Source organism: Anomaloglossus baeobatrachus, chromosome 6 (genome assembly GCF_048569485.1).
Source record: "Anomaloglossus baeobatrachus isolate aAnoBae1 chromosome 6, aAnoBae1.hap1, whole genome shotgun sequence".
In the NCBI taxonomy this organism is placed as follows: domain Eukaryota; kingdom Metazoa; phylum Chordata; class Amphibia; order Anura; family Aromobatidae; genus Anomaloglossus; species Anomaloglossus baeobatrachus.
Window position 1 is genome coordinate 83459104 of NC_134358.1, and position 15607 is coordinate 83474710.

General features: G+C 43.3%; 1 protein-coding gene across 1 annotated transcript in view; it reads right to left on the bottom strand.

The window, feature by feature from the left end:
• Positions 1-15607, bottom strand: part of VPS13B (vacuolar protein sorting 13 homolog B) — a 1405890-nt gene that overhangs the window by 178987 nt on the left and 1211296 nt on the right. The window contains exon 42 of the mRNA XM_075353076.1: positions 9895-10244. Coding sequence (XP_075209191.1) covers positions 9895-10244 — 350 coding nt within the window. The remainder of the gene's footprint in view (positions 1-9894; positions 10245-15607) is intronic.

The following is a 15607-nucleotide window of genomic DNA, read 5'->3' on the forward strand; positions in this document are numbered from 1 at the left end:
CAAACCATACGGTATCCTATGTTGCTAGAAGCACAGGGGCACTGAGGTTTAATGGATCGGCCATATCCAGAGCAGTGCTTGCATACACTTTGTAGATGTAAACGCCTTGCCTAGGAGAACATTGAGGAATAACGTTTGGAACTCCATTCTATGTCTGAACTGAAATACTTTGGCGTAGTGTTGGGGCTCTATTGCATTGATCAATTCAGTAGCTAAATTTCTCTTTATTCATATATTCATGGCAGTAATGCAAGTTCCATTTTTCACATTTCATTCTTACACATAGCTATTGAATTTTTCATGTCAGTATTCACACAGCAGTTTCTACTATTCCATGTATTCCCCTTACATAGTCACTGGTGTGCATACCTTATCTCCCCATAGTGATGTTTTTTAGGTTTTTGCACCCAGTTCAGACATAGAATGGAGTTCCAAACGTTATTCCTCAATGTTAGTAGTTTTTCGTTTGTGAACCCTCCCCACACACACCTATTGCCAATCCACATCGTATATATAGCCTGGGTCTCAGCTTCCCATACACGGTAAGTTTTTTAACTGCATGAGAGGACACACACAAGCTAGGGACCCCAACGTAGAGAAATACTTTGGCGTAGTGTTGGGGCTCTATTGCATTGATCAATTCAGTAGCTAAATTTCTCTTTATTCATATATTCATGGCAAAAAAATTGTTTAAAAGAACAGAGAGTCCTCAGTGGTTGATACCTTTTAATGGCTAACTGAAAAGATGGTAATAATTGCAATTATTACCATCTTTTCAGTTAGCCATTAAAAGGTATCAACCACTGAGGACTCTCTGTTCTTTTAAACAATTTTTTTATCTCTACTGGCTAACACGGTACAAAGATATATTTCACTTGTATATTCATGGCAGTAATGCAAGTTCCATTTTTCACATTTCATTCTTACACATAGCTATTGAATTTTTCATGTCAGTATTCACACAGCAGTTTCTGCTATTCCATGTATTCCCCTTACATAGTCACTGGTGTGCATACCTTATCTCCCCATTGCCTAGGAGAACGGCCATTTTGAAAACTAGGAATACACTACAGAATGTAAAAATATTTCCTTTCTGGAGAACTGAGATGATTTTAATAAGAAGTAAACTCCAAATTTTTTTTACAAGCTCTTTGCAATTTTACCCATTTCCTATGATGAGACAACCACTGTAGGACAACTCAAGATGCACCACATTCATTAAGAGGCGCCCATCTATATAAAAGTGTAGCTTCTTACTAAAATACAAATCAGTTTAAGATGTTGAAGCCTAGTAAGTTTCCCCTACAATGTTTCAGGTGGAATATTAGGTGTCCAACCAGGTTAATTCCTGTATTCTGTTACCAATGGGTTGGATGGAAGTGGTGTAATGGCTCTGGCTGTTCCAAGCCAATAAGACAGTATACAAAAAAATACAATTCTATGTTTAAGTGCATTATTGAAAACATGACACTAAAACAGCATTTTTACAGGGATATGTGAACCAGCTGCGAGGATTTAGATCACACTAGCTCTTGTTTTACGAATGTCCTCCTGCAACAAGCGCAGCCATGGAATGCCCTTAAAAAAGAAGGTTTGATATAAAACAGATGTTTTATCTTCTACTAGTGCGGCTGCTGTAGTGCCATGTTAGGTAATTAATCCCGACGCTTCCCCAGTTCTTCAGTCATATAAATAACAAGGACTTTGTTTTTCTTCAGCTAATTCATGGGAGGAGCCCCCAAAGCCCCCAGGGGAGGACGAGGGGATCGCTTTATTAGCCAAGGGGGTTTAGGACAAAGAATTCTGGCTCCCAATGTTACACATACTATTAATTACAAGAGACAAACAATTCTAGAAGAGAATCACATGGAACGTCTCTAATATTGCACAAGCACTCCATTAAAGGCTCGCTATGGGGTGCAATTGACCAGCGCGTGCCTTGTGTCCAAGTGGCTTTTATACCATAAAGATTAATGACTTGTGCTCTTCTGCAAATTAAGTGTTTCAGAAAGGTCAACCTCTGTTCTAAGCAGCTAGATACCGATGACGCATGTGTAACATCCGGTATGGTAGCGCTGAAGAATATTAGAAATAATGGGTGTGATTTATGAAGATAATCCCTGTCCATATGTCTCTGCTCAGGATCTGTGGGACTCGAGCTGTCCTCGTATTACATGGATGGCCACTTAGCTTCATGTCTGCCATGTAATACCACATTTCTCCAAAACTGGTCACTGCAGGGATAATGCCTGGCTGGTTGTATTTATACTCTAGCAAAATCAGCAGCTTGGTGCACAGGGTTGGAGCGAAAGCCAGGATTTTGATAAAGTCTAAACCTAAACTCAAATTTAATCTAAAATTACAAGTGTGAGTGAACAGAATCGAGTTTTCCAAAATTTAACACTATTTGCCCATTCTTAAAGTGAATCTGTCAGGTGAAATATGTATCCATAACCAGGAGCAGTTCTGGGTGCATATTGCTAATCCCTGCCTAACTGTCCCTATATCTAGTAGCATAGATAAAGAGATATTTAGAAAAAGTATTTCTAAAGATCCTTTATGATATGCTAATGAGTGCAGCGACTAGTGGCAAGAGCATTAGTTTCCTTGGCTAGTCGTCCCCCTTAGCATGTAAGCACACACATGTGGGTGTACTAACATGCTAATGAATGTGCAGCGTTAGAGACATGGTTGCTCTCACCTCTGCTGCCACCGCTGCTTTTTGGCTCAGTGCGCCAGATCAGAACGTCCCCGGACTTGCGGTCATGCACCCTACACCAGTTTGAAGCTGAGATGCGTACACCCAGCATTAATAGTACGCATGACTGGAAGTCTGGGACCTCTAATCAAGTGCACGGAGCCGAAAACCAGCAGTGGCAGCGGCAGCAGAGGTGAGAGCAACCATGCCTCTGACATTGCGCATTCATTAGCATGTTAACACACCCACACAGGGGCATGCTTACATGCTAAGGGGGCCGACTAGCCAAAGGAAATAACGCCCTTGCGACTAGTCCCTGCACTCATAACCATACGATAAAAGATCTTTAGAAATACTTTTTCTAAAGATCTCTTCTTTGGGATTCGTTCCAAATAATCCAAACACATATAGTTACTATTTGCCCATCTCTAGTCATTAATGACAATTGTTGTGGTCTTAATCCTAGAATCACCAAAAATAAGCTTATGCAGGTGGAGCAAAGCAGCCCCTGTACTGAAATGCCAAAAATGTAAATTACACAATCATACTAAAAAACATCAATGCGGCCAAGTACTGAAGCATAGAGGTAAATTAAACTAAAGGCTGCATTACATGTGTCGATTTCTCGTGCGATCGCATTTGCGATCGCACCCATGTCGCACAATGTTGTGACCCCCCGTCACACGTACTTACCTTCCAAACGACCTCGCTGTGGGTGGCGAACATCCACTTCCTGAAGGGGGAGGGACGTTCGGCGTTACAGCGACGTCACACAGCGGCCGGCCAATAGAAGCGGAGGGGCGGAGATGAACGGGACGTAATAACTTCAGCATTTCCGGGGGGACGCAGGTAAGCTGCAGTTCATCGTTCCCGGGGTGTCACACGGAGCGATGTGTGCTGCCTCGGGAACATTGAACAACCTGACGTTAGATTTTTAGAAAATGAGCAACGTGTCAACGATGAACGAGAAGGTGAGTATTTCTGCTCCTTCATAGCTGTCACACGCTACGATATCACTAACGATGCCGGATGTGCGTCACTTACGACGTGACCCCGCCGACATCTCGTTAGATATATCATAGCGTGTAAAGCCCGCTTAAGCCCCATGGTTCTGCATAGTGAGGATCTGAGTTTGGGACCATAAACTCTCTCACGCTGAAGGCCTACCCTAACTAACAACTAAAAAACAACATAGACCTCAAGATCTCCCCATATTGTACTGTCAAGGATTCTAAAAGTTCACAAATCGGAAGTTGTGTGATGAGTAAATGGAAGGAAAGTCGGCTGTATAAGGCAATTGTCATGATCCAGGACCGGTATTCCCTGCTCCAGAGTTTCCCAAACCCGGACTGGTCATGTCAGGGTTTAACTCCCATCGGCCTCGTTCCGGTTTCAAGAGACACTATATCTGGGCGCTGCACCAGCATTCCAGCGCTGGTGATAGTTTTGCTCTGCAGCCTGTGACTGGCTCTGGTGAGATTTTCTGTTTGATCTGACTCCTTGTTACCATGCCCTAACCTGTACTCTCCCTCGTTCGCCTGTCTGTCCCAGTCCCCGACTTCCCGCTCCTGTCATTTGTTTACCCATCCTGGTTCATCCTCTTCCCGTGTTTGTGTCTCATCGCCCTCCGGTCTTGTTTTCTGTTCCCTGTGCCCTTGGAAATTTCCCTCTGCATACCTGATCTCCCGACATCCAACCTCGGTTCCGTTTTCTGACCTGATCTTGATTCTCCCTTTGCACTTACTTGACTTCCCGGCTAGACCCTGACTGATTGACTGCTCTATTGCAGCCTAGTGGTTCGCGCTGTGAACTGCCTGCTGATTTACTCTGCTGTACTTCAGCCTCCTTTCTATTACAGTGTTACTTTGACTCTCCTTCACTATACTGCTGCCATCTAGTGGGGAATACGCTGTACTACTTCTCACCAGCCCTTTGTACAGCGTGACAGCAATCTTCTGGGGAGGAATACATGGAAATTCTGGGCTGCTGGCGAAGATCCAAAGGCAGTTTCAAGGAAACAGGAATGGTGGTGATTCGGTTTCATAGCAACGTGTTTCAGTCATCCAACTTCTTTATCATTAAAAAGAACACAGTTTTTGTTTTTTTTCCTGATCAGAAACACACTGATAATAAACCGCATCACCAACAGTTCTTTTTTCTTGAATCCTCCTTTGGATCTTCACCAGGAGCGCAGAATACCCATTTATTCCTACCTGGCACCTTACTAGTTTTCTAACCCATGGGTGGCAGCACCTGATATTTCTGGGTCTGTTTATATGTTAGGTATCACACAACTTAACCAGGTGAGCATTACCCTTTATACGGTCACTGGTTACCGGATTAAGCTCTATTGCACTTCTTTTTATTTCCTAATCCTTTCTCCAGTGTACAGACTACTCACATCTTCGATTGAATACAACAGCCACTGGTGTAATTACTTGGATGTACATTTTGTGAAATCTGAAAAGCTGGTAAGCTCATTGTATAGTAAACTGACAGAAACAAATAATATTTTACATTATAATAGTTACCATACTAAACTTATTTGCTTATTAAAAAAAATTGTCAATAGCTTTTTGCTATGAAATCTGTGTAGCATGATGTAGGGGCAGGGAGCCTGATTCCAGGGATGTATCACTTATTGATAGAATCCTTGTTTTCTCTGCTGCAGATGTAGCAGTGCTCCTAATTCTGAGCTGAGAATAACTCTGCCCACGCCAATGATTGGCAGCTTTTTGTATATACTGTACATTATTAGCAAGCTGGCAATCAATGTTGGAGAAGGGGTTACACAGATTAGCCTAACTGCCTGGCACATGACACCTAGTCTTGTAGTGATAATCTCCAACTGATAAAACACTGAATGTATTGAAAGTACAGCAATCTGCTGAGCAAGTGACCCATCCCTGGAATCAGCTCTCTGCCCCAAAATGATGCTGCTCTATGATTAAATAGCAACTGCTGACAGATTCCCTTTAGAAAGACAATATGGAATTATTAAGGAATTCTGAAATTAATCCCCCAAATTTGGGTTTTCTGTGTAGGACTGAACCTATATTTGAATATTGTAATGGAAGTTCAATTGCTAATATGGTTGTCAAAGGTGATATCAAAAATAATAAAGCCTCCTGTCAAACATTGCCTTCATTGTCAAAACTGTAACTGGGATATTATGGTTGATCTGATATATATAACCCAAGAAAAAAGAATAAAATTGGAACCAAAGGATTTTCTGATTAAAAATTGCATATATCTTTTATAAGGTCCTTGTGGATGTGGTTCTGTAGGACAGACCTCTAGACCTATTAAAAATAATTTCAATGAACATAAATCTACTATTAGTTCTTAATTGAATAACGGCCAGGTTATTACATTAGAAAATAAACATAAATATGGTGATACATCGGTTACTAAATATTTCTTTGAATATAAACACAATATTAATGAATGAACAGGCCGATTTGGTTATCCACATAAATCCACCCATGGGTTTGTCTTATATTGTTAAGACTGTCTGTTTGTTTGACACATGGTCGGTGTGTGGAGGTCTGTGACACCTCCAGAAGTAACCTCAGAGAGAGGGGCTGTGTGTACTGCCTGGGACCAGTTAGTGGAAAGTTAGAAACCTCTTATGGAATACTTCGGAGAAGTGTATTCAAACCTGAGCGGGATGTACCGCTAAAAAAACAGTCTGAAAACAATGTGTGTGTACCTTAAAGCTAGAGGAGGCTTTGTGTTATGTTCCTGGAGAGGTTTATGTGATGTAAAATAAACCTGCTGTTTTTTTTTTTTTTAAATTAAAGTGTTCCTGCTGTTATCTCTAAGAAGCAAGCTGAGCGAGTAACCCCATCACAATATATACAAACTGTATATTTTTCCTAGGTTTGTAAACATTTTAACAATTTGGTCATATCTAATTAGTGTCTATAAACCTGTCTGGCTGCATCAAGGGTATTATGCATAAAGAAGGGGGGTTGTTCTCACGACGAAAAATGGTATCCTGTGACACCGTGTAGTAGACTCAGCATGTCACTAAATAGCCTATTTCAATTAAAGGGAACCTGTCACCAGATTTGGGCCCTATAAACTGCGGCCACCACCAGTGGGCTCTTATATACAGCATTCTAACATGCTGTATGCAAGAGCCCAGGCCGCTGTGTAGAACGTAAAAAACACTTTATAATACTCACCTAGAGAGTCGGTGTGGTGCAAACTGGTCAGATGGGTGGCACTTGTCTCCGGGACCGGCGCCTCCTCTTTCGGCGATCTTACTCCTCCTTCTACTGAAGCCAGCGTGCATGAAGCATCCATGCACACGCGCCGGCATTGAGGTCCCGCGCAGACGCACTACAATACATTGATCTGCCCTGCTCAGGACAGATCAATGTGCGCCTGCGCGGGACTTCAATGCCGGCGAGGGTGTATGATGTAGGACGCCTCATACAAGCCGGCTTCAGAAGAAGGAGGACTAAGATGGCCGAACAAAGAGGCGCCGGTCCCGGAGAATGGCACCACCCATCTGACCAGTCTGCACCGGAGCGACCCCCTAAGTGAGTATTATAAAGTGTTTTTTATGTTCTACACAGCGGCCTCGGCTCTTATATACAGCATGTTAGAATGCTGTATATAAGAGCCCAGTGGTGGTGGCTGCAGCTTATAGGCCCCAAATTTGGTGACAGGTTCTCTTTAAGGCCGGTTTCACATTTGCGTTGTTTTGACGGAAACGGAATCCAGCACAGATGCAGTACAGTTCATTTATTTACGGTGGAAGCGCGACACCATGCGGTTGTGTGCTTCATATACAACCGCATGTGTCCACATGGTGTTGCGCTTCCACCGTAAATAAATGAACTGTACTGCATCTGTGCTGGATTCCGTTTCCGTCAAAACGACGCAATTGTGAAACCGGCCTAAGCATCAGGTCTACGTCTGATGAAAATTACAAGGTCTGTAGACTGCATGTGAAACTCATTGAAGATTGCCGTATACACCCTAGATTCCTTCCATTAATTGATTTACTGGATATTGTGATAACCTGATGCCGTGTACTGGTGTGGCCAATATTAGTATCGTACATGTGTGACTGAACTATTGAGAAGTTGTGGAGTCGAGTGATCACGTCATATGGTGACAGGGAAGGGAGGGACATTTTGGCAATTAACTATAATCACATCAAAATTTTTATGTAAAATAATTAACAATATTCCAGATTATTTCATGATATTTTGTAGTTTGGAAAACTTTGTATTAAACAAGTTTTGCGCATTTTTTGTCCCCAAACGTCACTAGATCTGGAGGGTATGAATCCTATCTGTGTTTGCTGTTTTAGAGGTATAGGAGTATTTGGGGATGTAAAACTTGATAACAGAATACACTTTTAAAACCATGAAGAAGCTAAAAATTAATGTTACTATCATTTTACTAGTACTGTTTGGCCTTGGTTTGCAGCTGCTTTACATTATGAGATACACGATGCTCACACGACTGTTACAGTGACATGCAATAAAAAAGAGGTCGTCACAGCTCGGCTCATGTCCTAAAGTGAACCCGCGGGTGAGCAGCCTGTACTGGGTACTCTGAGCCCTGGGGGTGAAAAACATATATAAAAAAAAGTACCACCCCCATATAGGCTTGTATACAGGCATTATATGTTCATAGGATGCACCACTTATATCTGTAACTTTTTCTGCTTGGTTTTCCCTCTGGGGCTCTGAAGTCAGGACACCATGCATTTATGATCGCAGTCTACACCAGCGCACTATGTGATCTCCATGGAAGAGCAGACCTGTCTTCAGGACCACAGCGCATGATCTGTTCATTATCGGATATTCCAAACTGCACGTTTTCCTCTAATTTATGAAATGCCATCTTTATAAAAACTATTAGTAGGATTAAGGGATTAAAGTCTCTACCGACCACTAGTGACCTGACCGCTAAGGCCACCAATTGGCTACAGAGTCAGGAAACTTGTGGCTGTAAATCATCAACTCCTATGTTCCAGCAGTGATCGGAGGAGCGGCAGTGCTGAAATAAGGGAGTGGTTTCCAGTGGGGATTATGTTTTTTCCCCACCTTTTATCACATTTCTGACTAGTAACTTTTATGCAACAATGGAAAACCCCTTTAAGTCATGTTCCCACAATCGATAAAGTCTTTCTGCACCAAAATACTCAACAGCAATCAGCTTGGATTATTGTATTTATGCTATTTTTCATGCATTTTACACTCTTTCAAAAGGGAACCTGTCACCAGATTTGTCCCCTATAAGCTGCGGCCACCACCAGTGAGCGCTCATATACAGCATTCCATAATACAGTATATAAGAACCCAGATTAATCTGTATAACCTAAAAAAAACACTTTTACAATACTCACCTAGTGGGCGGTCCAGTCCGATGAGTGTTGCTGGTCTCAGGTCCGGTGCCTCCTCTCTGCGGCAGTCGCTGTCCTCCTTCTACCCAGGCCACTATGGATGATGTGTCCTACGTCATCCACGTAGCCCGACATTGCGGTCTGTGCGGGAGCAATTTGTTGAGGGCAGATCAATGTACTGTAATGCACAGGCGCAAGGAAAGGTTACTGACCACCCGCGCATGTGTGCTGCAATACTTTAATGTGGCCAGATCAAAGTGCGCCTGCGCTGGACCTCAATGGTGGCCAGCGTAGATGACATAGTACACGTCATGCACATGGGCCTCAGAACAAGGAGGACGGAGATCGCCGCAGAGAGGAGGCACCGGGTCCACACCCTAGGTGAGTATAATAGAAGTGTTCTTTTATGTTCTACACAGCGGCCTGGGCTTTTATATAGAGTATTCTGGAATGCTGTATATAAGAGCTCACTGGTGGTGGTTACAGCTTATAGCCCCTAAATCTGGTGACAGGTTCCCTTTAAAGCATTTATGGTGCAGATTTGATGCAACATTTTGAATGCATTTTCAGTGCAGAAATAATATGCTATTGACTTTTTTACAAAATGGGGCAAAACAACAAAATTAACGTCAATGGGGAAACAGTCACAGGTTGGAAGCTAGCAGCACCATTTAGACCCAATGACTAACACAGTCCATCAAGTTTCCATCATGGTGTGTGACGTTTCGCACAGCTACTTTGTCAGGTATTTTTTAGTTGGTTCTGCAATGGAGGCTGATGTGTACAGATTGTGTTGATCATAAATCCAAAAACCTTGTACCCTTACCTGCTGCCATGCCTGGATTGCTGTGTTAATGGAGTGTACGGAGTGCTGGCCCACGTTCACAAATACTGGATCCACCAGGACAGTGCAATCAATTAGTTTTTCCAGGGCGCTGAGGGAAATGGCCGTCTGCCCCTGGATGTGGAACGGTTTCACTAAATTTTTCATGGTGAGATTTCGGCACTCCAGTAGCTGGCAGTTGGCGTCGGTGGAGAACCTTATTTCTTTGCACACAGATGAGCCACTCCACTGACGCATGTAAACGAGGGGCTCCTTTAGCTTGACAAGCATGTATTCCAGGTCTCCAGGTGTTGTTTTATCAGATACGAATGGATGTAAGAATTTTGGGGGTACTAAAAAAAAAAGGAACAAAATAAAAGTAGAAAAATAGTGAATAAAATGTCCAAATCATGGAACATATGACTAGCACTGAGCAGAAACAAATTACTAAACTGCCATACACGCAAAAAAAGAAAATAAGGAAATGACTTTCTCATAATAGACGTCCTTTATAAGGTGTTCTAATAGCTTTTATTGTGTAAATTAACCATTTTCCATATCCTAAATTGTGTTACATTGCAGGATAAAGCCACAATATGAAATGGCTGAAGCGAGCATCATTAAAACTTTCTGTCATAAACAGACCCATTCATGTATGATGGCAGCCAAGAAAAACATTACAACATGAGGAAGGAAAAGATCTTGTGTAAGAGGAAGAGATGCTTTGATGGGGCCTGTGACTTTGAACTGAACAAACAGCTTTATGAAGGAGAAGGAACATGTCGGAGAAGGTCAAGTACATGGTCACTCGTCACGTAAATAAGTTGTTCTATTAGACAGTCATCCATTTCCACGGCTCATGTTGTGGTCTTCATATAAACCCTAACCTAAAGGGAACTCGTCCCTTCCGGAAACTTTATTTACCAGTACATATAGTAAGAATTTGGTGGTAAATGGTCCTGTTTAGCTGGCTTACTCTAGCAGGGGCTACAGAGTGGAAATTAAAATGTATTATTGATTACAGGGAACTCACTGTATGCTCAGTGGTGACTTTAATTGCTCCCTGCATTGCCCTGGTGTCTGAAATCAAGCAGCTGCAGGGAGAATAAAACTTTATTTTTTTCCCTGTAGCCGCTGCTCCAGTAAGCTGGATTTCAATGCTATTTACAGGTAGATTACCCCTATATATTAAAGAATAAAATGTTTTGTGGAAGTGGTAGTTCCTTTTAAAGATTATTCATATTTTACTTAATGGGTAATATTTCAAAGTACTTGAAAAACAATCAACTTTGCAATATACTTATTAATAAAAATCCCCTCTGTTCATTGTTTACTGCTCTTAGGGGCACTTTGCACGCTGCGACATCGCAGGCCGATGCTGCGATGCCGAGCGCGATAGTCCCCGCCTGTCGCAACTACGATATCCTTGTGATAACTGCCGTAGCGAACATTATCGCTACGGCAGCTTCACATGGACTCACCTGTCCTGCGACCGTCGCTCTGGCCGGCGACCCGCCTCCTTAAGGGGGCGGGTCGTATGGCGTCACTGCGACGTCACACGGCAGGCGGCCAATAGGAGCGGAGGGGCGGAGATGAGCGGGATGTAAACATCCTGCCCACCTCCTTCCCTCCGCATATGCTACGGAAGCCGCAGTGACGCCGGTAGGAGATGTTCCTCGCTCCTGCGGCTTCACACACAGTGATGTGTGCTGCCGCAGGAACGAGGAACAACATCGGACCATCGCGTCAGCGTAACATGGATTACGCCGACGCTGCACCGATGATACGATTACGACGCTTTTGCGCTCGTTAATCGTATCATCGAGCCTTTACACACTACGATGTCGCATGCGATGCCGGAAGTACGTAATTTTCAACTTGACCCCACTGACATCGTACCTGCGATGTCGTAGTGTGCAAAGCCCGCCTTAGGAAATGGCCACAGCTAGGGTCTAGCAGTTGTGGCCAAGCAGGATGGTGCTTATAAGCTGTTTTCTAAAGCTTGTAAGCACTGCTTTGAATCTGTCTAAACTAAGGGGGTGCACTGTTAGCCCCACATCCTGGCCCGTGTCAATCCCCCATGCTCCTCCTATTGTGCAGAGCTCGCAGTTTCAAAAGCTGCCTTTGCTTGAGGTTTCAAAAGTGCACAATTCCCGATGAAGGTGTTATTCCAAACAGTCGCAGAAGCACACCACTCCTCAGCAAGTGGGAAGTCTGGGCAGTGAGCGCTCTTGCTAAAGATTTCTTTTTTTTAACTTATATAGCGCCATCATATTCCGAGGTGCTTTACATATACTATCATTGCAGCTCACAAACTAAACTCCATATTAGTGTCTTTGGAGTGTGAGAGGAAACCGGTGTACCTGGGGGAAACCCACGCAAACACAGGGAGAAAATATTAACTCCTTGAAGATGGTGGGATTCGAATCCAGGACCCCAGTGCATATTAGCTACCGTGAGCTACCGTGCACTGAGCCACAGTGAGTGTTAACAGCACCAGAAAAGGACCGAAATGTTATCCTTTCACTAGAGTCATTGGTCCCCAATGTTCTTGACCGATGATATTTTCCTTCCTATAGTACCATCTCAATATTTATAAGCCTCTGATACAAATTCCAGACAGATGTTGCCCTTAATGTGATTTGAAGCAAGGACTCCAGCTCTGGAATCCTACTGTGTTAACTACTGAGCCATCTTGAACACAAAAAAACTCTTTAACTACAACTTTAATATAACTAATTTGTACTGCCATTATGCAGTCTACCATACATGCCCTCGTCAAAGCCGGCCATTTTGACGTATGGTGGTAAAAGGATTAATACACCCTCAAGATAAGTCTGGGTATGAGCCCATCTCATTGAGCACATGCCCATTGCACAAAATGAGCTGGGGACAGTAGACGTAACATTATTTCTCTACTCCCTAAGGCTGCTTTCACACCTCCGGTTTTAGCAGAGCCGGCCAATCCGGCTCTAATACCTATGCAACGGATGCGGCGACAAAACCGCAACCTTTGCATAAGTTTTTTACATGCGGCCCGTCCGGTTTTTGCCGCTTGCGGCCCGCTACTGAGCATGCGCAGTGGAAAAAAACGCATGTAGCGGCCGGATGCGGTGTTTGCCGCAGGACGCCGCATGCGGCGTCCATAGGCATGCATTGCAAGTTGCGCCGCATCGGCTGGATGTAGCGCAATGCGGTTTTTTTTTGCCGGACAAAAAAACGTGGCAGGCAACGTTCCATCCGGTTGCCGCATCGGCTAAATCTGCCGCATGCGGCAAAAACCGGACGGAACGCAAGCCCATGCGGCACAATACGGTACTAATGTAAGTCTATGCAAAAAAACGCAACCGGCGGCAAAAAAAACCGGTTGCGTTTTTTCTGCAGAGCGCCGTATTGTGCCGCACAGGGAAAAACGGATGTGTGAAAGCAGCCTAATACTAAAACAGAAGGCCTTGACATGAGATGAGAAACCCCAGCTGCGCATCGCCTTTCTGGTGCTTCAGTGGCCATAGACCTAGAGACAGAGTGACAGAGCATAATAGCAGCAGCGATGTGGAAGACATTTTAAAGCACCATTCTAGCCAGGGGGGTTTTTCAGCACTGGAGTGGCAATTTAAATATAAGCCCCCTGCCATATATTCACCTTCCGGCGGCTTCATCTTTCCCTGCTGCTGCTTCGGTCCCGTGGCGCCATGTTGTGACTGTAATTTCTGACTGTCTGGAAGTCAGAAGTTACGTCACATGCTCCCAATGCAACTCTATGAGAGCCAGAAGGAGGCCAGAACAAGGCTCTCGTAGACTTGTATTGAGTTGTGACCTGCGGCGCGCTCCATGAAACACTTTAGCAGCTGGCAGGTCAAAAATCAGAGGAGACCGACGGGAGCGTGGGTGCTTGAAGGTGAAACTGGAGGAAGGTGATTATAACACAGGGGGCAGGGGACTTACATTTAAAGCATCACTCCAGTGGTGCAATAAAGAAAAGCATTGGAGTGGTGCTTTAACAAATATCTTTCATATACTGTGATTGGTAGTTCAGATAGTAAAGGGAATCTGTCAACAAGATTTCACTCAAACTATTTATATATACATGTAGTTCTTTAAAAGACAAGTCCAGCAATACCTTTACTTGGCCAGTCCGTTCCTCCATTACTGAGACATCAGTTTCAATTGATATACAAATGAGCCTGAAAGACTCTGGTAGACCTGAATTCTCCATCACTTCAGCTCTATTCCCCTCCCAGCGCCCCCTCCAGCTACATGACTGACAGCTCATTTGCTTGAGGTCACACAACATAGAAGTTGCCAGTGAAGCAGGAGGAGGCGGGGCTAGGTGAGGAATAGAGGTGGAGTGACAGAGGCTTCAGATCTACCATAGTTCCTCAGCATCATTTGCATTTTAAGGCTGTGTTCATACACTGCGTTTTTTACCTGCGTTTTTGGTGCGTTTTTGCTGCAGAAATTTCTTGAGAAATTCTTGTAACCTTTCTGCAGACATTCCCCAGCCAAACCTATGGCAAAACCTATGTAAAAAAAAATTAGCTTTTTTTTTCTTAAGTTTTTTCTGCGTTTTTTTCTTAAGAAAATTCTTTCAGTAGATTTTCTTAAGAAAAAGAATGAGCATGTCACTTATTTTCTGCAGCTAACTGCGTTAGTTACCATAGATAATGGCACAATAACGCAGGGAGCAACCAGCGGTAAAAACGCACCAAAAACGCACCAAATCGCGGTAAAAACGCAGGTGCGCTAATCCTTCACTGTCAAGAAATTTTCTTAAGAAATTTCTTAAGAAAAATCCTTTTTCTAGTGTGCACATAGCCTAAGAGTATATGTGTACGCTGAGGTATTGGTGCAGAAATTTGCTGCACCAAAATTTGCACCCTATGGCAGAAAAATGCATAAAAAAATGCCCTTTTGGTGCCTTTTTGTGCCATGCATTTTTTCCTTTTAGATAAATCAAAGGCTACAAAATGCAGGAAAAAAAATACACCAAGAATTGACATAATGAAGATTTTTTCTGCTCCAAAACCTGCAAGGAAAAAATAAGCAACATATGCACTGCGCTTCCGAATTCTCATTGACTTTTGCTGGCATGCAGATTTGAGCCACAAACTGCACCAAAAAAAACACATCAAAATGGCACTGTGGGCACAAGGCCTAATTTAAACACTGATTTCTCAGTAACTAAGTAACTGGCCATATGAAGGTATTGCTGGACTTGCCTTTCAAAGGCCATATATAAATACTTTGGCATGTGAAATCCTGATGACAGATTTCTTTAATGGTTCATAAGGGAAAGTCAGAATCAAAAATGGAAAAGCCAAAATCTGCAACAAACCCCCTCCATTGAAGATTTTTCTGTAGAGAACCTCCACAACAAAAGCAGTAACTTCTAAAAGAATATTATAATTTCTCATCTCATGTGACTACAGCAGCCAATCAGAGCCTGCAACAATCATAAAGTATAAGACATTGTGCAGAGGGCGGCGGAAGACTGGGTAATGGAGCCACAGAAGCACCAAGGGAGGTGAGGATTTATCTTAGGCCGCTTTCACACTACGTTTTTTTAACATGCGTCATGAACGTTTTTTTAACACAAAAACGGATCCAGTGCAAATGCGTTTTCATTTCAATGCATTTGCAATGGACTCGCGTCAACATGCGTTCACATGCGTTTGCGTGCGTTATAGTGAGGATCCAGCGACTTGCAGTTTTTTAA